The sequence below is a fragment of the Staurois parvus genome, unplaced genomic scaffold (genome assembly GCF_062004578.1).
Source record: "Staurois parvus isolate SC_StPar_1 unplaced genomic scaffold, SC_StPar_1.0 ptg002633l, whole genome shotgun sequence".
Taxonomy (NCBI): domain Eukaryota; kingdom Metazoa; phylum Chordata; class Amphibia; order Anura; family Ranidae; genus Staurois; species Staurois parvus.
The window spans coordinates 65224-88771 of record NW_028320429.1 but is presented as its reverse complement, the minus strand read 5'-3'; the positions used below and the strand labels follow the sequence as shown (position 1 = coordinate 88771).

General features: G+C 51.7%; 1 protein-coding gene across 1 annotated transcript; it reads left to right on the top strand.

Annotated features, from left to right (window-relative positions):
- The first annotated feature begins 2871 nt into the window (after positions 1 to 2871).
- LOC149430006 (olfactory receptor 52Z1-like) lies at positions 2872 to 3825 on the top strand. Its single transcript, XM_089666265.1, has one exon. The coding sequence runs from the start codon at positions 2872 to 2874 to the stop codon at positions 3823 to 3825; it is 954 nt and encodes a 317-aa protein (XP_089522391.1).
- The last annotated feature ends 19723 nt before the right edge of the window (positions 3826 to 23548 follow it).

Sequence of the window (23548 nt, the reverse complement as noted above, 5' to 3'; positions counted from 1 at the left end):
GAAGTTTCGGTGTAGTGTAGGGTGGGTTCGGTGGAGTGTAGGGGACGGAAGCCGGACTGTAGGGGATCGAGGAGGTTGTTGTCGTTGAGGTGAGAGCATAGGCGATTGTAGACTAAGCGCTCAAGGAGCTTGGAAGTAAATGGGAGCAGGGAGATGGGTCTGAGGTTGTTCGGGTCATTGGGGTTTTTAAGTATGGGGGTGATGTGTGCATTTTTCAGAGAGGAGGGGAAAGTGCCGGAGGAGAGGGAGAGATTGAAGATGTGAGTGAGGGAGCGTAGGATGGAGGGGGAGGGAGGTCGTGAGGGGATAGGGTCGAGGGGGCAGGTGGTGAGGATCATATTCCTTTATCAACCCCCCCCCCCCCTTCCTGCCCAGGCAAATTTTCAGCTTTTGGCGCTCTCACACTTTGAGTGACAATTGAGCAGTTGTGCAACACTGTACCCAAATCCCCCCAAATGTCAGGACGGTACAAATCACCCCAAATGTCAGGACGGTACAAATCACCCCAAATGTCAGGACGGTACAAATCCCCCCAAATGTCAGGACGGTACAAATCCCCCCAAATGTCAGGACGGTACAAATCCCCCCCAAATGTCAGGACGGTACAAATCCCCCCAAATGTCAGGATGGTACAAATCCCCCCCAAATGTCAGGACGGTACAAATCCCCCCAAATGTCAGGACGGTACAAATCCCCCCAAATGTCAGGACGGTACAAATCCTCCCAAATGTCAGAACGGTACAAATCCCCCCCAAATGTCAGGACGGTACAAATCCCCCCAAATGTCAGAACGGTACAAATCCCCCCCAAATGTCAGGACGGTACAAATCCCCCCAAATGTCAGGACGGTACAAATCCCCCCAAATGTCAGGACGGTACAAATCCCCCCCAAATGTCAGGACGGTACAAATCCCCCCAAATGTCAGGACGGTACAAATCCTCCCAAATGTCAGAACGGTACAAATCCCCCCAAATGTCAGGAGAGTACAAATCCCCCCACATGTCAGGACGGTACAAATCCCCCCAAATGTCAGGAGAGTACAAATCCCCCCAAATGTCAGGATGGTACAAATCCCCCCAAATGTCAGGAGAGTACAAATCCCCCCAAAATGTCAGGACAGTACAAATCCCCCCAAATGTCAGGACGATACAAATCCCCCCAAATGTCAAACTGGCCTCCACTCAGTGTCCTCCACCCCCCTCTGCCATTCCCTCCACTGACCTCTGCTCAGTGTCCTCCAACCCTCTCTGCCAATCCCCTCACTGGCCTCCACTCAGTGTCCTCCACCCCTCTCTGCCAATCCCTCCACTGACCTCCACTCAGTGTCCTCCACCCCTCTCTGCCAATCCCCTCACTGGCCTCCACTCAGTGTCCTCCACCCCTCTCTGCCAATCCCTCCACTGACCTCCATTCAGTGTCCTCCACCCCTCTCTGCCAATTCCTCTACTGGCCTCCATTCAGTGTCCTCCACCCCTCTCTGCCAATCCCTCCACTGGCTTCTATTCAGTGTCCTCCACCCCTCTCTGCCAATCCCCTCACTGACCTCCACTCAGTGTCCTCCACCCCTCTCTGCCAATTCCTCTACTGGCCTCCATTCAGTGTCCTCCACCCGTCTCTCTGCCAATCCCTCCACTGTCTTCCATTCAGTGTCCTCCACCCCTCTCTGCCAATCCCTCCACTGACCTCCACTCAGTGTCCTCCACCCCTCTCTGCCAATCCCTCTACTGGCCTCCATTCAGTGTCCTCCACCCGTCTCTCTGCCAATCCCTCCACTGGCCTCCACTCAGTGTCCTCCACCCCTCTCTGCCAATCCCTCCACTATCTTCCATTCAGTGTCCTCCACCCATCTCTCTGCCACTGACCTCCGATTGCCCAGATAATGAAATTCAAAAAACTAGCTACAAAATACAAAGCCATTCACAACTCTGCCCCCAGCTACATCACCGATCTTGCCTCTAAATATTACCCAAAGCATCCTCCCAAGACCTTCTCTCCAGCTCTTTTGTCTCCTCCTTCCATGCTCATCTTCAGGATTTCTCCAGAGGCTCTCCCATCCTCTAGAACCCTCTACCTCAGTCTGGCTATCTCCTGCTCTGGCTGCCTTTAGGATATCCCCGAAAACTCATGTCTTCAGGGAAGTCTATACTGCCTCCAATGACCTGAACTTTATCACTTTTATTATCTATTATTAGATTGTAAGCTCTTATGACCGGGGCCCTCTTAACCCTCTTGTATTTTATTGTATTGTGACTGTCCTGTATAATAATAATTTCCCTAATCAATGTCCTACTACAGGCTGCTGAGGTTCCAGGGCTGCACATCACATCCCAAAGGGCCGAAGGTTGGGCGTCAGGGAGTTAGCTGGTCAAGAATGATTGATCAAAGTCCCTCGGTAGGTAGCTAAGGCTTGTTCCACCATAGAAAGGAAAGTAAGGAGGCCCAATTTCCTGCCCTCCTGAACCTTTATTCACCCCCTTGACGTATTTAAAGCTTTCTATCATGTCTCTCCTTGACTTTCATTCCTCCAGACTGTACTAAGTTCCTGAAGTCTCTCCTGATATGTTTTGTCCCTCAGATCTTTCACCATTTTTTGTTGCTCTTCACGGGACTCGTTCTATCTCATCAATATCTCCAGAACTGGACACTACATTCTAAAAAGGAGGTCTAACTCATTCAGTGGGCAACCAACTGAAGTCAAGAAATCTTTACCAAATAGAAGACTCACACCAACATGAAGTGAAAAGCTAGGGATGGATTATTGGTTCTCTTTAATAACCGCATTCTGCACAATTATTTCAACTTTTGATGTCTTTCTCAACCAGAGGTAACAGAAGTGGTTTGGCAGCTTAGAAAGTAAGAATCAGCAAAATATGTCAAATTCCACCAGTTTCCACCCCAAATATTTCCTCCTCATTGGGATTCCTGGCCTGGAGGACTCACATCTCCTGATCTCCTTCCCATTCTCCATCATGTATATTCTGTCACTTCTGGGAAACTCCACCTTGATTTTGGTCATCTCGGCCAGCAAGAGTCTCCACCAACCCATGTATATCTTCCTCATGATGTTGGCAATCAGTGACGTCCTCTTGAGCTCCACCACCGTACCGAAGACCCTCGGCATCTTCTGGTTTGGTAATCATGAGATCTCTTTCATTGGATGCCTCACTGAAGTATTCTTCATCCATTTCAATTTTGGTACCGAATCAGCCATTTTGCTGTCCATGGCGTACGACCGTTACTGCGCCATATGTCACCCTTTAATGTACGCTACAACTCTCACCAACTCCTTCATACAGAAGACAGCCATGGTGGCCCTTTTCAGAAGTGTCTGCATTATTACCCCATTGGTTTTTCTTCTCAATAGATTGTCTTTCCAGCGAAGCAACGTCATAGAGCACACCTACTGTGAGCACATGTCTGTGGCTAGATTGGCGACTTCTAACATAAAGGTCAATGTGGTGTATGGGCTGGTCATAGCCGCCTGTTCCTCCGGTGTGGACTTGGTCCTTATCATAGTTTCCTATGCTGCTATTATCTCAGCAGTTCTAAAACTCTCATCCACCGAGGCTCGTTTCAAAGCCTTCAATACATGCGTGTGCCACCTCTGTGTCATCGTTCTCTTCTACATACCGGCATTTTTTAGCTTCATAGCTCATAGAGTTGGCCACAGACACGTCTCTCAGCAGTTCCACATCATCTTCGCCAACCTCTATGTCCTGGTCCCACCGATGATGAACCCCATCATCTACGGCATAAAAACTAGAGAGATTCGCCAGAGGGCCTTGGCCGTGCTTTGTAGAACGACATCCATTGTCTTCCGGTGAAAATGTTTTTATGTTTTTACAGGTTTGATAGCAATATAAAAAGCGTATGGTATCCAAGAGTAGATCACAGGAGATCAAGTAGCATGCGAATCCCACTGACAGGGAGACTCTCGTAAAAGGATGACGAGTTTCGAAGGGAGGCCCCTTCTTCCTCAGAGCCAACAAGATAGAGATTGCCCTCTTCTATATATATGACTTGTAAGTGTGACATTTGTATAGACACTCCCATATGGCCCGGATGTGTCCCATACTCTTCATTCAAGTCAATAAAGAGATGAATCTTAGAATTGAGTAATGGCCAATTTCAAGGCTAATAGGCAGGAGAATTTCAAAATTACATAACGGATCCTCTTCCTTGATGAGGGTCTGGTATGGAGGGGCTGCACAAAAAATGGCATTTGTATTTTAGGAGAGACCCCATGCAAAAAAAAAAAAAAAAGTTCCCTTTCTGATCCACACCACGCCATATGCCTATCATGTACCTGGTGATGGAGGCCAATGGAGAGAGGGCTTCCCTTGCGGCTAAGTTCCGGACTCCCCTGAGAGTGGGACAGCGGGAGTCAGGCCCAAAGTTGCACAGGTCGCCTGTAGGAGTGCTGGTTGGTGGTCCACTCAGAAGCACAGCTGGTGCACGGAGATAGGCCTGCAGACAGGAGGCGCCTGTGTGTGGTATGTAAGCCCTTCTGGGATTTGGATGTTTACTGGGTAGTCGGTTCAAGCCAAGGTCAGGTACCAGGTGGGAATCAGAGCAGACGTAGTCAGATGGGATAGCCGAGGTCATACACAGAGGAGCGAGAGAGAGAGAGAGAGAGAAAGAGAGAGTATCCGTAAGCCAAGCCGAGGTCAGATCAGGGGTAAGGCAGAGTAGACAGGTCCAGGAGCAAGCCGGGTTGGTATCAGGAAATCACAAGTCAGAATCACAGGAAACAGGAACCAGGAGCAGGGCAAGGGGAGCTAGAGATCATCCAGCAACTAGAGGAAGTTATGAGCCTCCTTATAAAGGCCGTCTAGCACCAAACTGAGGCTGATGTGTACTTCTGCGGCCATGTAGAGTACTGGCAGAAATGCCAGGTCTTCCAGAACTCCTGCCGTGGACAGGACTCTGACAATGCCCTCACCATTGGAGAAGGGGGAGACCTAGAGAAGTACCATGTCCCCATGTTGATGAGAACATGGGCCTCTTCCTTACAACCCTGGCCTGGTGGTTGCAGGGGGTCTGTATATGGTGGGCTTAGTGGGATCTTGAAGACCCATGAAATCAGCCATTCATCGAGTAAGTAAAGCCATTACCTCCGAACAAGTAAATTGTAGTCTGAACATGGGTTAGGACCGAACCGGGAACTCAGTGGGTTAGAACCGAACCAGGAACTCAGTGGGTTAGGACTGAACTTAGAACTCAATGGGTTAGGACCGAACCAGGAACTCAATGGGTTAGGACCAAACTCAGAACTCAGTGGGTTAGAACCGAACCAGGAACTCAGTGGGTTAGGACTGAACTTAGAACTCAATGGGTTAGGACCGAACCAGGAACTCAATGGGTTAGGACCGAACCAGGAACTCAATGGGTTAGGACCAAACTCAGAACTCAATGGGTTAGGACCGAACTGGGAACTCAATGGGTTAGGACCAAACTCAGAACTCAATGGGTTAGGACCGAACCGGGAACTCATCCTTAGTCATCATCTCTTAGTCGTAAGGAAAGAGACAGCACACATACAGTATGAGAAGACATGCATTTTATTACTTTCAGGATCATTCATTTTTGTGGGACTTTGATGACATTCATCTGAGGAGATACAGATAAGGGAACCTTCGATGAATGGTACATTCTTGAATGCTGAATTCTGAATAATTGCTCAAAATTCACACAACTGTTGTGCTATATAATTTCAAATTTACATAGTTAGTCTGGCTGAAAAAAAGACAAAAGTCCATCCAGTTCAACTATAAAAAAAAAAAAGTTATAATCCTCCACCCACAGTTGATCCAGAGGAAGGCAAAAAACCCAGCAAAGCACGATACAATTTGCTCCTGCAGGGAAATAATTACTTCCTGACCCCCCCGAGAGGCAATCGGATATTGCCTGGATCAACTTTCCCTATAAATGTTATATCCAGTTATATTCTGTGTATCCAAGAAAGGATCCAGGACTTTCCTACAGCAATCCACTGAGCTGGTCACACCCAACTCTGGAGGGAGTCTATTCCACATTCTCACGGCTCTTACTGTGAAGTTAGTCAATATTTAAAACCAACAGGTATTGCAGGATGACCAACCCTCAATGCTTTTTCACAATCCATCCATCCACCTCCCAACCTGCATTTTCAAGTTTCCAATTTATAGAATTATTGTTCCTTTGATTGGAGTTCTATGATTGGCTAAGGGCAAGATATTCTGGGCTGATCATTCTTGTTGTGGTGCCTCGTGGCAGGTGATGAAGGCTCATCTAAGGCACGGGGCCTAAGAGACAGTTGGTTTTCACTAGCGCTCCTGAAGGTGGGGATGGGCCTGAGACCCTACTGGTCTCGGCAAACTGTCACCAAGTTGTGGCCCTAAGTGTCTGCACCAAAGGAATAGCAGGAACAGAACAGCTAGCTTGTGAGGACTGTACACTAGGAGGCATGCAGGAAAATAGTCAGGTCCAGGCAAAGGTTAGGGCAGGCACAAATGAGGGAGTAGTGAGGTCCAGGCAAGGATTAATGGCAGGCAGCAATCAAGAGAGTGGCCAGGTCATCAACGGTCAGGCAATCTCACGGGCAAGTAGCATAACTCTTCGCACAAGGGTAGCTGTTAGAAGACATGACAGGAATTCTGCGAGTACCATTGGAAGTCCTTTCAGGGAATCTAAGAGTACCATTGGCAGTCCTGGATGTGATTCCAAGAAAGCCATTGATGGTCATGGCAGGGATTCTGAGAGTACCATTTGAAGTACTGGATGTGATTCCAAGAAAACTAGTGATGGTCGTGGCAGGGATTCTGATTGTATCATTAGAGGTCCTGGCAGGGATTCTGAGAGTAAAACTGGCAGTGATTCTGAGAGTACCTTTGGTGGCCATGGTAGAGATTCCGTAAGTACCATTGGAAGTTCTGTCAGAAATTCTAAGAGTATCATTGACAGTCCTGGATGTGATGCCAAGAAAGCCATTGATGGTCATGGTAGGGATTCTGAGAGTACCATTGGCAGAACTGGATGTGATTCCAAGAAAACCATTGATGGTCATGGCAGGGATTCTGAGAGTACCATTAGAAGTCCTGGCAGAGATTCTGAGAATAAAACTGGCAGTGATTCTGAGAGTACCTTTGGTGGCCATGGCAGAGATTCCGTAAGTACCATTGGAAGTCCAGGCAGGAATTTTGCAAGTCATGTTGGAAGTCCTGACAAGGATTCTGAGAGTAACGTTCTAAGTCCTGGCAGGGATTCTGAGAGTACCACTGGTGGTCATGGTAGAGATTCTGTGAGTGCCATTGGAAGTCCTGGCAGAGATTCTGAGAGCACCATTGGAAGTCCTGGCAAGAGTTCTGTGAATACTGTTAGTGGTGTCCTAGCAGAGATTCTGTGAGCACCATTGGAAGAACTGGCAGGGATTCTGAGAGCACCATTGGAAGAACTGGCAGGGATTCTGAGAGCACCATTGGAAGAACTGGCAGGGATTCTGAGAGCACCATTGGAAACCCTGGCAAGAGTTCTGTGAATACCATTGTAAGTGTCCTGGCAGAGATTCTGAGAGAACCACTGGTGGTCATGGTAGAGATTCTGTGAGTGCCATTGGAAGTCCTGGCAGGGATTCTGAGAGCACCATTGGAAGCCCTGGCAAGAGTTCTGTGAATACTGTTAGAAGTGTCCTAGCAGAGATTCTGTGAGCACCATTGGAAGAACTGGCAGGGATTCTGAGAGCACCATTGGAAACCCTGGCAAGAGTTCTGTGAATACCATTGTAAGTGTCCTGGCAGAGATTCTGAGAGAACCACTGGTGGTCCTGGTAGAGATTCTGAGAGTACCACTGGTGGTCCTGGTAGAGATTCTGTGAGCACCATTAGAAGTCCAGGCATAGATTCTGAGAGCACCTTTGAAAGTCCTGGCAAGAGTTGTGTGAATACCATTGGAAGTGTCCTGGCAGGGATTCTGAGTATACCAGAACAGTGCCAGTGTCTTGCTATCATTGGCCAACTAGGATAAATATATTTGAAGCTGCAATCCTTTGGAAATGACCACTTTTGTCCCTTCAGGAATGGTTTCATTAGGTCTAAAAAGCACAGCAGCCCAAAATGGAGTTCAGTGTGTGGATGACGGTAACATCTCTTGTTTAATTTTTATGCAAACATTTCCATAGTCACACTCCGTACCAACATGGTCACCTTACTGGGATATGGTCTTTGAAGTTACAAATGGTCATGACAAGTAACACGTGGACTGGTGTTTATATACCAGGCACACAGTATGTGATATCTCCATTCTAGTTAGGTAGCCATGGACGGGTCCAACACATATGACTACATCAACTATTAAAAGGAGACCTTGTGTGCTGCCATGATGACCTGATCACTTCACAAAGTGCTGTCAGAGGGTGTGTGTGTGTGTGTAGGGGGGGCTGTAAAGAGGACAACTCACTGGCACTATCATATGGATATCTCGGGGGGAGTAGATACAAGAACCCCAAAATACAGTATGTCTAGATAAAGTTTATTGGGCCCAATGCTTACTTGTAAAGACCAACTTCTTGGCGAGGTTCCTCGGGGGCTCCTTCATTAAAGCCACAATACAATATATCCAATGGAACTTAAAATTATACACAGAACATGTAAAGATCCAGGAACACAGGAGAAGATGGTGGTGATGGATGGACTTATAACATGAGGACCATTTGGATGAAGAATACTTCACATTGTATAAAATGGCTTCTGTTAGCTGGTGACCTCTTTCCTCTTCTGAGCTCCCATATCTCTTCATCCCTTGTTTGGCTAAGGACGTTATTTGGGAAAGCTGTTTTTTTTTTAAGAAATATTTATTGGGTTTTTGTCAAGAAAAAGGTAAATCATTTGCACGGTTTAACAAGCTAGAAAGAAAAGATGACATTAATGACCAGATGGACATTGCAGATGATGTACTTAAAGCGTTGCTATTTTCTGGTTTCTAAAGAAATGCCCGCAGCGAAATAAAGAAGAAATAGCGCAGGGCATACATGACTAGGCCCAGAGTGGGGGAAGGAAGAGCAGAAAGGGTTAAGGTAGCTCCAGGGGGATTTGTTATTGTTAGTGGGGGGTAGCTGATTGGTAGAGGTTGGTGTAGGTGGGGTTTTGCTGCATCTTAGGGTGGGAGGTTCTGTGAGGGGGCGTCAGTTAGCTGGACGGCAAGAGTGTGAGCTTCCCTCCCGCCCTCCCTGTTTGGGTGAGTTTTGGGTCCCTCCAGGTAGAGGGGGGGATTATGTTGGTTCATGGGCGGTTGTTGGTCTTTGGAGGCGGTTCTTATTTGGAAGGTAAACAACAATAGTGTGGGACCCATCCGTGGTATGGGATGCCCGGGGACATTCCCAGTTAACCAAGGTTTAACTGGAAGGTGGTGGTGCTGCACTGCGGACGGTGTGGTTGTCTCCGAGCTGGTTGGTTGCGGCTGGAGGCCTAGTGTATATGGTTGTCCGCAGGTGCATTTCGGTTCGTTTTGGGGTGCCTTCGAAGACCAACAACAATTCTGTGGGTTTCTGTTGTAAGGAATGGTTGGTGGCGGTTGTTGGTCTTTGGAGGCGGTTCTTATTTGGAAGGTAAACAACAATGGTGTGGGACCCATCCGTGGTATTTGATGCCCGGGGACATTCCCAGTTAACCAAGGTTTAACTGGAAGGTGGTGGTGCTGCACTGCGGACGGTATGGTTGTCTCCGAGCTGGTTGGTTGCGGCTGGAGGCCTAGTGTATATGGTTGTCCACAGGTGCATTTCGGATCATTTTGGGGTGCCTTCGAAGACCAACAACAATTCTTTGGGTTTCTGTTATAAGGAATGGTTGGTGTATTGTAACTTGAGTTGTTAATAAAAGGCCATGTTGGCCATTTACTCCAAAATTGGTGTTATGTCTTTTGTTAGTATAATTGGTTAAGGGGAAGGGGGTTGGTGCGGAACGGTAATGGTGGTAATGGGGAAGTGGACGAGCCTATCTCTGGTGCAATAGTCATGTGTGGTGGAGTGATGAGACCGGGGTTCATATCAAAATCTGTATAGCTCCACAATACATCGTACAAATGTAGAAAGGAACGTAAAAGAAGGATAAAACCAAAGGAATATAATGGAAGGCTAAAAGAAAGGAAGGGGGGAGTGAGGGGGGGAGGGGGAAGAGGGCGGAAAGAAGAAAAGGGAACAGAAAAAGGAAATACTCTGATCTCTGAAGTGTAGGAGTAAAGAAAAATAAGAAGAGACAGACAAGCGGAGCCGAAACCTCTAGTGGAGCACCAAAGTAGCAAGTTGTTAGGCGACCCTTTGTAGGGGAGAGGGGGGTGGATCCTAAAGTACTGGAGGGCCTCATGAGCATGTGACAAGTTAGATTGGTTGACCTCCGTTGAGCAGAGGGATTCCAAGACAGCTAATACCTTCATAGATACAGTATCAGTACATTTTAGTCAGAAGTGGAGACAGTGTTCTGGAGGGGGGTGTAGGTGGGGACAGGACCTGCCATGGGGTTTTCCAGAAGGCTTCTTTGTTCAGATAGAGAGAATGTTCTAGAAACATATAGTTGCCATTTGCGTGCAAAAGAATCCGATTTGTTTGGACAAGATGAGAAAAGATCAAGTTTCTCTGTGTGGAGGAGGCGGATGAAATCCTTTTTAATATCGGATACGGTTGGTGGTGTAACCTCTATCCATTTTTTCAGGATGGCTCGTCTTGCCATCAGGAGGCAAGTAGATATCCATGACTTGTTTTGTTGAAGAAGTGAGTTGAGGCCAATGGCGGACTGACAACTCATGGGGCCCCGGGCAATAGGGGATCATGGGGCCCCTGTGTCCTTGCCCAAACTCAAAAAAGCCTATGGTAAAAGGTACCAGGGGCTTCTCATGGGGCCCCCTACTGACCCCAGGCCCTCGGGCAGTGCCCGAGTTTCCAAATGGTCAGTTTGCCCCTGGTTGAGGCCCGTGTGAAGCATGAAAGAGGTAGAGTCCAAATTGCCGAATAGTAGATGTATTGGAGATTTAGAGAGTTTAACTCCTGTCACAAATTGGATGAAGGATAATACTTGACCCCAAAATTTGGAGATGAGATGGCAAGTCCAGAATCTGTGTTTAAGGTTTGGTAGGTTGCAAAAGCAGAGGGACATTGAGAGATGTTCGATGCGGACTTGGAGGAAGAGCGAGGCATGTAGGCCCGATGCATAATTTACAATTACTGTTCCCGCCAGAACTCATTCGTAACATAAACACAGGTGGTGTTGAAACCTGCCAAAATTTGTTCCACAGAAAGCGAGTCCTGGAAGTCTTTAACCCATGAGGTCACAGATGTAAACTCTAGACGTTTGGTAAAGCAAAGGTTAAGTGGGGAGTAGATATCTGGAATCTTGAACCTGCCTCTGCTCAACAGAGTGTCAACCAATGTGGTTTGAAAGCAAGAAGGCTTGTCGGGGGCCAGTGATGTAACAAAATGAGTTACTTGCATTGCATATATAAAACGGTGTGAGGACACGTCCAGGCTCCTTACAGTCGGTAGGATTGGTTTCAGTTTACCGGTAGAAGTGTCAAAGAGTTGTGAAACAAGTGTAAGGTCTTGTGTGTACCATCTAGAGTAGGCTGCGTGTTGTTGTGGATGCGGGGAAGATGGATTACCATGAATAGGGAGACCCATGGGGACACTCCCAATTTGCATCTGATTTCTCTCCAGGCCACCAAAGTGTCACATAAAAGAGGATTGTTTTTAAGGGGAGTTGGAAGCTGGTTTATATTGCAGTGTAAAATAGCAGCTAAATTGGGCGGGTTACCATAGCAGATTCCAGCTGGTAGTTAAAGTAAATAGAAGATTTAGATAGCCAGTCTAGACTGATACGTAAGAGACATGCAAGGTTATACAGTGAGGAACAGAAGTATTTGAACCCCCTGCGATTCTGCAAGTTCTCCCACTTCTCCATCATGGAGGGTCTGACATTCACATTGTAGGGGATTCCCACTCTGAGGACAGAATTCAGGAGATCACATTGCAGGGGATTCCCACTCTGAGGACAGAATTCAGGAAATCTCATTGTATGATTTGTAAAGAATGTATTTGTCTCGCACGGCTGAACAGAAGTATTTGAACCCCTGAGAAGATCCGTGTTAATATTTGGTACAGAAGCCTTTGTCTGCAATTACAGAGGTCAGACGGTTCCTGTAGTCCTTGGCCAGGTTTGCACTGCAACAGGGATTTTGGCCGACTCCTCCACACCGATCTCCTCTAGATCTGTCAGGTTTCGGGGCTGTCGCTGAGCAACACGGAGTTTCAGCTCCCTCCAAAGATGTTCTGCTGGATTTAGGTGTGGAGACTGGCTAGGCCACTCCAGAACCTCGATATGCTTCTTATGGAGCCACTCCTTGGTTCTCCTGGCTGTGTGCTTCATGTCGTTGTCATGTTGGAAGACCCAGCCACGACCCGTCTTCAATGCTCTGACTGAGGGAAGGAGGTTGTTGCTGAAAATCTCACAATAAATGGCCCCATTCATCCTCTCCTTAATACAGTGCAGTCGTCCTGTCCCCTTCGCAGAAAAGCACCCCCAAAGCATAATGTTACCACCCCCATGCTTCACAGTAGGGATGGTGTTCTTGGGATGCAACTCATCCTTCTTTTTCCTCCAAACACGACGAGTGAAGTTTAGACCAAAAAGTTCTACTTTGATCTCATCTGACCACATGACTTTCTCCCATGTCTCCTCTGGATCATCCAGATGGTCATTGGCAACCTTCAGACGGGCCTGGACATGTGATGACTGGAGCAGGGGCACCTTCAGACGGGCCTGGACATGTGATGACTTGAGCAGGGGAACCTTCAGAGGGGCCTGGACATGTGATGACTTGAGCAGGGGAACCTTCAGACGGGCCTGGACATGTGATGACTGGAGCAGGGGCACCTTCAGACGGGCCTGGACATGTGATGACTGGAGCAGGGGAACCTTCAGAGGGGCCTGGACATGTGATGACTTGAGCAGGGGAACCTTCAGAGGGGCCTGGACATGTGATGACTGGAGCAGGGGAACCTTCAGAGGGGCCTGGACATGTGATGACTTGAGCAGGGGAACCTTCAGAGGGGCCTGGACATGTGATGACTGGAGCAGGGGAACCTTCAGACGGGCCTGGACATGTGATGACTTGAGCAGGGGAACCTTCCGTGCAATGCATGATTTGAAACCATGACGGCGTAGTGTTCTACCGACAGTGACCTGTGAAACTGTGGTCCCAGCTCTCTTCATGTCATTGACCAGCTCCTCCCTTGTAGTTCTGGGCTGATTCCTCACCTTTCTTCTCATCAGTGATACCCCACGAGGGGACATCTTGCATGGAGCCCCAGTCCGAGGGAGACTGACAGTCGTCTTTAGCCTCTTCCATTTTCTAACAATTGCTCCAACAGTTGATCTATTTTCACCAAGCTGCTTGGCAATTGCCCCGTAGCCCTTTCCAGCCTTGTGGAGGTCCACAATTTTGTCTCTGGTGTCCTTTGACAGCTCTTGGTCTTGCCCATGGTAGTAGTTGGCGTCTGACTGACTGTGGGGTGGACAGGGGTCTTTAAAGAGCTCAGACAGGTGCTACTAAGTGAGATGAATGAGTGGAGTAGAGGGGGACTTTATAAAGGCGCAGTAACAGGTCTTTGGGAGCCAGAATTCTTGCTGTTTCTCAGGGGTTCAAATACTTCTGTTCAGCCGTGCGAGACAAATACATTCTTTACAAATCATACAATGTGATCTCCTGAATTCTGTCCTCAGAGTGGGAATCCCCTGCAATGTGAATGTCAGACCCTCCATGATGGAGACGTGGGAGAACTTGCAGATTTGCAGGGGGTTCAAATACTTCTGTTCCTCACTGTATATGCGAATGTTGGGATCAGTGTGGAGTAGTGAAGGAGAAGGAGGATATGGGGGAGGGGAAGAAGAAGGAGAATATGGGGAAGAGGAAGAGGAAGGAGAAGAAAGATATGGAGAAGGGGAAGGGGAAGGAGGATATGGGGGAGGAGAAGGATAATATGGGGAAGGAGAAGGAGAAGGAGAAGGAGGATATGGGGAAGGAGAAGGAGAAGGAGAATATGGGGAAGGAGAAGGAGGATATAGGGGAGGAGAAGGATAATATGGGGAAGGAGAAGGAGAAGGAGGATATGGGGAAGGGGAAGAAGGATATGGGGAAGGAGAAGGAGGATATGGGGAAGGGGAAGAAGGATATGGGGAAGGGGAAGGAGAAGGAGAGGGAGGATATGGGGAAGGGGAAGGAGAAGGAGAATATGGGGAAGGGGAAGGAGAAGGAGAATATGGGGAAGGGGAAGGAGAAGAAGGATATGGGGAAGGGGAAGGAGAAGGAGAAGGAGGATATAGGGAAGGGGAAGGAGAAGGAGGATATGGGGAAGGGGAGGGGAAGGAGAAGGCAGATATGGGGAAGGGGAAGGAGAAGGAGGATATATGGGGAAGGGGAAGGAGGATATGGGGAAGGAGAATGAGGATATGGAGAAGGAGAAGGAGGATATGGGGAAGGAGAAGGAGAGGGAGGATATGGGGAAGGGGAAGAAGGATATGGGAAAGGGGAAGGGAAGGAGAAGGAGGATATGGGGAAGGGGAAGGAGAATATGTGGAAGGGGATTGGGAAGGGGAAGAAGGATATGGGAAAGGGGAAGGAGAAGGAGAGGGATGATATGGGGAAGGGGAAGGAGAAGGAGAATATGTGGAAGGGAATTGGGAAGGAGAAGAAGGATATGGGGAAGGGGAAGCAGAAGGAGGATATGGGGAAGGAGAAGGAGGATATGGGGAAGGGGAAGGAAAAGGATAAGGAGGATATGGGGAAGGGGAAGGAAAAGGAGAAGGAGGATATGGGGAAGGGGAAGGAAAAGGAGAAGGAGGATATGGGGAAGGAGAAGAAGGATATGGGGAAGGGGAAGGAGAAGAAGGATATGGGGAAGGGGAAGGAGGATATGGGGAAGGGGAAGGAGAAGAAGGATATGGGGAAGGGGAAGGAGAAGGAGGATATGGGGAAGGGGAAGGAGAAGAAGGATATGGGGAAGGGGAAGGAGAAGGAGAAAAAGGATATGGGGAAGGGGAAGGAGAAGGAGAAGAAGGATATGGGGAAGGGGAAGGAGAAGGAGAAGAAGGATATGGGGAAGGGGAAGGAGAATATGGGGAAGGAGAAGGAGGATATGGGGAAGGGGAAGGAGAAGGAGAAGGAGGATAAGGGGAAGGAGAAGAAGGATATGGGGAAGGGGAAGGAGAAGGAGGATATGGGGAAGGAGAAGATGGATATGGGGAAGGAGAAGGAGAAGGAGGATATGGGGAAGGAGAAGATGGATATGGGGAAAGGGAAGGAGAAGGAGGATATGGGGAAGGGGAAGGAGAAGGAGGATATGGGGAAGGGGAAGGAGAAGGAGGATATGGAGAAGGAGAAGGAGGATATAGGGAAGGGGAAGGAGGATATGGGGAAGGGGAAGGAGGATATGGGGAAGGGGAAGGAGAAGGAGGATAAGGGGATGGGGAAGGAGAAGGAGGATATGGGAAAGGAAAAGGAGAAGGCGCCCAGAGCAGCCGCATGACCGCCAGCTTTGGCACCCCCGCACTCCATCCGCTGCCATCCGCCACCACCTGGGCCTCTGAGCTGCCACCGAGGTCCCCACCAACACCCTGAAGGGGTCCTGGACACTCCGACCCTCCGGTGGAGCTCCGGCAGGCCGAGGCAGCTTGAGGCCTACCACGGCACCCGAAGCTGTGGTGTTTCCTGGTGGCCGTGGCTGGAATTGCGGCGAGGATCGCTGCCGTGACGGGACGCCTCCGATCCTTCGGGGATGCTGCCACCATCCCCACCGGTCCTACTGACACCCAGGAGGGGTCTGCTGCCATCCTGACGTTCTGGGACACCAAGTACTCTATCGGGCACCCACTACCCCACCAGGGAGCCCAGCCGCCATCACACAGCTAGCCACCAGGGACACAAACAGGGGCACACACTACCCACCCGGGACTTCAAACCACCAGGGACCTTAGGCTACTATCCCACGACCCCTGAAGCCGCGGCCTTTTCTACCGGCCGCGGCAGACCACATAGGACCGCGAACCGTGGAGGGCCGAGGATCGTTGCCGAGACGCCCCACACTGGGATCTGCAGATACAAGGAAACAGCAACCACCCCCACTGGCACGGAGAGGGTAAGCCGCCATCAGCCCCGAGTGGGTAAGCCACCGCTGCCACATCTGCTCCCCACCGTGCTCCACTCAGCCATGCCCCTGCCACCGCACAGCCCTGAGCCCCGCTCCATCCGGCAGAGGCGCCCTCCAATGCCTAGCCCATTCCACCTCCGGACATCGGCCCACACCACCTCCGGACATCGGCCCACACCACCTCCAGACGTCGGCCTACACCACCTCCTGCCGCCAGGCCTCTAGCACCTCCTGACGCAGGGCCTTCAGCACCCCTGGCACCAGGCCCTCAGCACCCCCTGACACCGGGCCATCAGCACCCCCTGACACCAGGCCTTCAACACCTCCTGATGCCGAGACCTCGGCACCTCCTGACGCCGGGCCCTCAACACCTCCCTACACCGGGCCCTTAACACCTCCCGACACCGGGCCCTTAACACCTCCCGACACCGGGCCCTCAACTCCTCCCGATGCCGGGCCCTTAACACCTCCCGATGCCGGGCCCTCATCACCTCCCTACGCCGGGCCCTCATCACCTCCCTACGCTGAGCCCTCAACACCTCCCGATGCCGGGCCTCCAGCACCCCCCCTGACGCCGGGCCTACAACACCTCAAAACACCACGCCTCACGGCTCATCCAGTCGCTGAACCACTGTACCCACCGACGCTGGCCTACAGCACCCACAGACTGCAACCAGCCAGCTGCGGCCCCAGCCGCCCACCACTCCCACTCCTCTCCTACGATTGGACACTGATGAACACTAATGATCTCCGACATGGCATAACGGACTCTCCCCATCCTCACGTCCTGACTGAAACCTCCCTCCCCCTCGACCCGACCAGCACTCCGCTTACCCTAGCATGCCACCTGAACTCCTCCTCCTTGTTCTCCTCTCCCCCATTCCCAAACTTGCCTCCCTCTACCCCCCTACTCCCCCAAAACAGCTCTACATTGCACCCTCACTTCTTCCTTCTCCCCTCTACGGCTCTCACCACCTCCTCCTGATACTCCACTCCCCCCCCGACCCACACGCTACCACCAACAGACCCACACGCTCTTGCTCATCCCGTTCCCATGCCACCTTCCTCACCCTTCTCCTAACCGCCGGAGACATCTCCCCAAACCCTGGCCCCCCACCTCCCCGCTCCCCCTCTCGGCACCCCCCTACTCCTGCCAGCCTCTGCAACCTTCTCAATCCTATACCCATCCCCCTCCTCCCCGCATCCACCCCTCCTCTCTCGGTTGCACTCTTGAACGCCCGCTCGGTTTGCAACAAGCTCACCACCATCCACTACCTCTTTGCCTCCCACTCCCTCAACCTCTTAGAGTCACTGAACCCTGGATCCAAACCACGGACTCCACCTCCCCTGCAGCACTCTCCTATGGACTCCACCTCCCCTGCAGCACTCCTCCTTCTAACCTCCTCCTTTGTGCACACACAGCACACATAGTCCTCCACCCACACCAATGGAAACACCCTGGACCTCATCTTCTCCCACCTCTGCACCCCCCGCGACTTCACCAACACCCCCTTCCCCCTCTCTGACCACCACCTCCTCACATTCTCCATCTCCCCCCCGAAGCATCTAACCATCACCCGCAACCTTCGCAATCTGAACCCAACCCATCTCCACCCAGCAGCTGACCGTCTGTATGACAGTATCCTTCCTCTGTCATGCCCTGACCTGGCCACCACTGCATACAACAACTCACTGTCAGCTGCCCTCGACACCCTGGCACCCCTAACCACACGTAGCATTAGATCCCGACCGCTTCAACCCTGGCAAAACAACCACACAAAATGTCTCAAACAACGCAGTCACCTCACTCACCGCCCACGAGATTGCCAATCATTTCCAAAACAAGACTGACGCAATCCGTAAGGACATTGTCAACTCACAACCTACCTCTCCACCCAGCCTCCTGCCCTCCATCATCCCCTCAACCCTCCCCTCCTCCGACCTCATAGCCAGACTACCCCCCACTATGCCCAACACCCCGCACACTATCACCTCCCCAACACTCCGCTCCTTCAGCCCAGCTACCCCTGAGGAGGTCTCTAAGGTCTTTACCAAAGCCGACCTCACCACCTGCCCCCTGGACCCTATCCCCTCACGGCTCCTCCAGTCACCCCCCCCCTCCATCATTCGCTCCCTCACCCACATCTTCAATCTCTCCCTCTCCACTGGCACTTTCCCCTCCCCTCTAAAGCACGCACACATCACCCCCATACTCAAATAGCTCTCCCTTGACCCCACTAACCTTAACAACCTTAGACCCATCTCCCTGCTACCATTCACTTCCAAGCTCCTTGAGCGCCTGGCCTACAATCGCCTAAGCACCCACCTCACTGATAACAACCTCCTTGATCTTCTACAGTCTGGCTTCCGTCCCCTACACTCCACTGAAACCGCCCTACTTAAAATCACCAAACGACTTGCTAACTGCCAAAGCTAATGGCCATTACTCTGTCCTCCTGCTCCTTGACCTCTCCCCGGCCTTCGACACTGTCGACCACCCTCTCCTCCTTACTAAACTGCACTCCCTTGGCATCAGGGACGCTGCTCTCTCCTGGTTCTCCTCCTACCTTTCCCAACGCTCCTTCAGCGTCACCTATAACACTGCCACCTCCCCCTCTCTCCCCCTCTCTGTCGGAGTCCCCCAAGGCTCTGTCCTCGGGCCCCTTCTCTTCTCCATCTACACCTCCTCCCTTTGGAAACTAATACACTCCCAAGGCTTCATTTACCACCTCTATGCTGATGACACACAAATTTACCTCTCCACCCCCCACCTCACCCCCTCACTCTCCGCCCGCATCGCCCACCTCCTAAACGACATATCAGACTGGATGTCGCTCAATTTCCTCAAATTGAACCTGTCCAAAACCGAGCTCCTGGTCTTCCCCCCACCCCGCCCCCCCCCCAATCCTCTCCATCACTACTAACTGTCAAGGTCCTACCTTTCCTCAGAGCTTGTGCTGCTCCATGTGCTGGCATCCATCTTAGGTTTCTGCAAAGCATTGTGGGATTCTTTATGCTTTCAAGCCTCTGCGGCTCCTCCTCCAGGAGGTGGTGGCTTATCACATTTAAGCCTGCTGTCTGCAGCTGCTCTTTGCATTCGTGTCCTGTCTGTTGAATTGCAACAAGCTACTGTTAGTGTCTCAGTGCTCTCCTGGATATCGACTCGGTTTTGGCAAGACTCCTTCCTGGCTTCTGACCCCGGCTCTGGCGATCATCCTTCCTGGCTTCTGACCCCGGCTCTGGCGATCATCCTTCCTGGCTTCTGACCCCGGCTCTGGCGACCATCCTTCCTGGCTTCTGACCCCGGCTCTGGCGATCATCCTTCCTGGCTTCTGACCCCGGCTCTGGCGACCATCCTTCCTGGCTTCTGACCCCGGCTCTGGCGATCATCCTTCCTGGCTTCTGACCCCGGCTCTGGTGACCATCCTTCCTGGCTTCTGACCCCGGCTCTGGCGATCATCCTTCCTGGCTTCTGACCCCGGCTCTGGCAATCATCTTTCCTGGCTTCTGACCCCGGCTCTGGCGATCATCCTTCCTGGCTTCTGACCCCGGCTCTGGCGATCATCCTTCCTGGCTTCTGACTTCAGCTCTGGCGACCATCCTTCCTGGCTTCTGACCCCGGCTCTGGCGACCATCCTTCCTGGCTTCTGACCCCGGCTCTGGCGACCATCCTTCCTGGCTTCTGACCCCGGCTCTGGCGACCATCCTTCCTGGCTTCTGACCCCGGCTCTGGCGATCATCCTTCCTGGCTTCTGACCCCGGCTCTGGCGACCATCCTTCCTGGCTTCTGACCCCGGCTCTGGCGACCATCCTTCCTGGCTTCTGACCCCGGCTCTGGCGACCATCCTTCCTGGCTTCTGACCCCGGCTCTGGCGATCATCCTTCCTGGCTTCTGACCCCGGCTCTGGCGACCATCCTTCCTGGCTTCTGACCCCGGCTCTGGCGACCATCCTTCCTGGCTTCTGACCCCGGCTCCGGCGATCATCCTTCCTGGCTTCTGACCCCGGCTCTGGCGACCATCCTTCCTGGCTTCTGACCCCGGCTCTGGCGACCATCCTTCCTGGCTTCTGACCCCGGCTCTGGCGACCATCCTTCCTGGCTTCTGACCCCGGCACTGGCGACCATCCTTCCTGGCTTCTGACCCCGGCTCTGGCGACCATCCTTCCTGGCTTCTGACCCCGGCTCTGGCGACCATCCTTCCTGGCTTCTGACCCCGGCTCTGGCGACCATCCATCCTGGCTTCTGACCCCGGCTCTGGCAATCATCCTTCCTGGCTTCTGACCCCGGCTCTGGCGACCATCCTTCCTGGCTTCTGACCCCGGCTCTGGCGACCATCCTTACTGGCTACTGTCCTACCCAGTCATCCGCTGTTGCTGTTGGACTTGCATAGACTCTGTCTTGTTTTTGTATAATAAACCTACCTTTAATTGCACCTCCTTGTGTGTCTGGCTCCTCACTCCCTGACACTACACGAATGCCATGAATCCTGATGGTGCAGGTACGCCCTCGCTCCCTATGTTGGTTGCCAGACTTGATCAGCAGGATCTCTTGTTGGATCAGTTCGCTCAGGCATTGCAGACGCTGCTTGCACGCACAGCACACCTTACTCCTGGTGCTATTAGGCCGGTTGCCACTCCTGTGGTCGCTCCCGCTGTTGCTCCGGTTGTTGCGCCTACCTCCGCATCTGCTGCCGCACCTGCGGTGCCCAGAGGTATGACTGGTTCAGCCCCCCTTCCACAGCGTTTTGGGGGTGAGCCGAGTCAGTGTCGGGGTTTCCTTAACCAAGTGGGCAATATTTTGCATTGATACCCCACGCTTTTCCTACGGAGAGGTCAAAGGTGGGCTTCCTAATCTCGCTGCTCTAGGACAAGGCCTTGGCCTGGGCAAATCCTTATGGGAGAACGATAACCCTGTGATTCACGAGTTTGCCGGTTTTGTTGCCTCCTTCCGTAGGGTATTCGATGTGCCTGCTCACTCCGCCTCTGCTGCTAAGCTGCTCATGTCCATGCATCAGGGTTCATGTACTGTTGCCGAGTACGCCATAGAATTTTGTACCCTGGCAGCAGAGGTGGGTTGGAACAATGAGGCTCTGGTGGCTGCTTTCTCTCACGGTCTCTCAGATGCGTTGAAGGACGAGATTGCAGCCAAAGAACTGCCTGTGGAGCTGGAAGCACTCATTTCCTTCCTAATCCTGATTGACAGCAGGCTCAGGGAGAGGCCTTCATTTAAGGAGCGTCTGCGGAGGCCTCCTAACCGATTGGCGCCTACGTTTTCTGTCCCACCCATTCCTCCCTCTCCTCCCACGCCTCCTGGGGATGGTTTGTCTGGCGGTGAGCCCATGCAGCTGGGGTTTGCTCGCCTTTTGCTGCCCAGCACTCCATTCCTCTGCAGGCTTGAGTTACTCCATTGGCCCTCGAGGCGATAGATGGCAGACCTCTGCAACCATCGCAGGTTACCCACGAGACCCTGCCGGTGGAAGTAGCTATTGGGGCTGTTCACAGGGAGTTGGCCTGTTTCCAGGTAATTTCTTCCCCGCACTACTCCGTGGTTTTGGGCTATCCCTGGCTTCAGAAGCACAATCCGACCTTTGATTGGCGGTCGGCCAAGATCCTCTCATGGTCTCCACAGTGTGTGGTCGATTGCATCCGTGGACCTGTTAAGGTGTTGTGTGCCTCCTCGGACTCTGTGTTGCCCACTGAACACAGAAAGTAGCTGGACGTGTTTGACAGGGTGTGCGCCGGTGATCTGCCTCCTCATCGTCCATACGATTGTGCCATAGACTTACAACCGCGTGGCAGGGTGTATCCTCTTTTGGTTGCGGAGGATCAGGCCATGGAGGAGTACGTTGCGGATGCGCTTTCCCGGGGGCACATTTGCAAGTCTACTTCTCCAGCAGGAGCTGGCTTTTTCTTCATGAAAAAGAAGGGCGGTGAGTTGAGGCCTTGCATTGATTTTAGGGGCCTCAATCGAATCACGATTAAGAATGCTTACCCAATTCCGTTGATTACCAAGTTGTTTGACTGCCTCAAGGGAGCAACGGTCTTTACTAAACTCAACCTTAGGGCTGCGTACAACCTCGTACGGATCAAGGAGGGCGACGAGTGGAAGACCGTGTTTAACACCAGAACTTCTCCACACTGGCCAAGCCTCTCTCAGATCTGACCAAGAAGGGCAGTAATCCTCACGAGTGGTCACCCGAGGCCATCTTAGCTTTCGAAGCTCTGAAATCCGCCTTCACTTCGGCTCCGATACTGTTTCATCCCAATCCTGGGTTGCCTTTTGTCCTCGAGATTGATGCTTCTGAGACGGAAGTAGGCGCCCTCTTGTCTCAGCGTCAGTCACCCGATGGACCCCTACTTCCCTGTGGGTTCTACTCCAGGAAGCTTTCCTCTGCAGAATGCAACTACCAGATTGGAGACAGGGAGTTGTTGGCCATTATTCAGGCTCTCAAGGAATGGAGGCACCTGATCGAGGGTTCTGTGGTTCCGGTTCTCATTCTCACTGACCACAAGAACCTGACGTATCTCTCAGAGGCTAAGAGGTTGACGCCCCATCAGGCCAGATGGACTCTGTTCTTGTCGCATTTTAACTATGTGGTATCCTATTTGCCTGGCTCCAAGAATGTCAGGGCTGATGCCTTGTCGCGGCAATACTCTGAGCTGTCCAGGGAGGACTCTGAGCCAACCTCGGTCATACCTTCGGACCAGATCCTGGCTGCCATTCATACCAACCTGACTTCTACCCTTGGGGAGCAGATTTTGGTGGCTCAAACTGATGCTCCCCGAGAGACCGGCTGGCAGATGTTTCGTACCTGAGGAATTGCGTACCCGCCTGCTGCGTACCTACCATAATTCCAAGACTGCCAGTCATCCGGGGAGGAACCAGTTGTCCTGGGTCGTTTCTCGGTTATTCTGGTGGCCATCTCTCCGTTCCGGCATCGCCTCATATGTAGCGGCATGTTCTGTCTGTCTGCTCGGCAACTGGGCAGCTGGGCCTTCTGCAACCCATTCCTAATGGGGAGTGTCCCTGGTCACACCTGGGCATGTATTTTATTGTGGACCTCCCTGCGTCTCAAGGCCATACGGTCATTCTTATAGTCATTGATCGTTTCTCCAAGATGTGCCATTGTGTCCCGTTCAAGAAATTGCCGACTGAGCAAGAACTGGCTACAGTGTTCGCCAGGGAGATCTTTCGCTTGCATGGGTTGCCGAAGGTGATTGTCTCGGACCATGGGAGCCAGTTTGTGTCCAGGTTCTGGCGCGCCTTCTGCTCCCAGTTGGGTATTGTAACGGAACCGGAACCCAGACCGCACTGAGTTTTTCCGTTATAGCACAACTTCCCCTGTCCGAACACCATCCACGGACCACACCCTTGAAATTCCT

Coding starts and splice junctions, on each gene's coding strand:
- LOC149430006 (XM_089666265.1), top strand. CDS start 2,872: ATGTCAAATTCCACCAGTTTCCACCCCAAATATTTCCTCCTCATTGGG.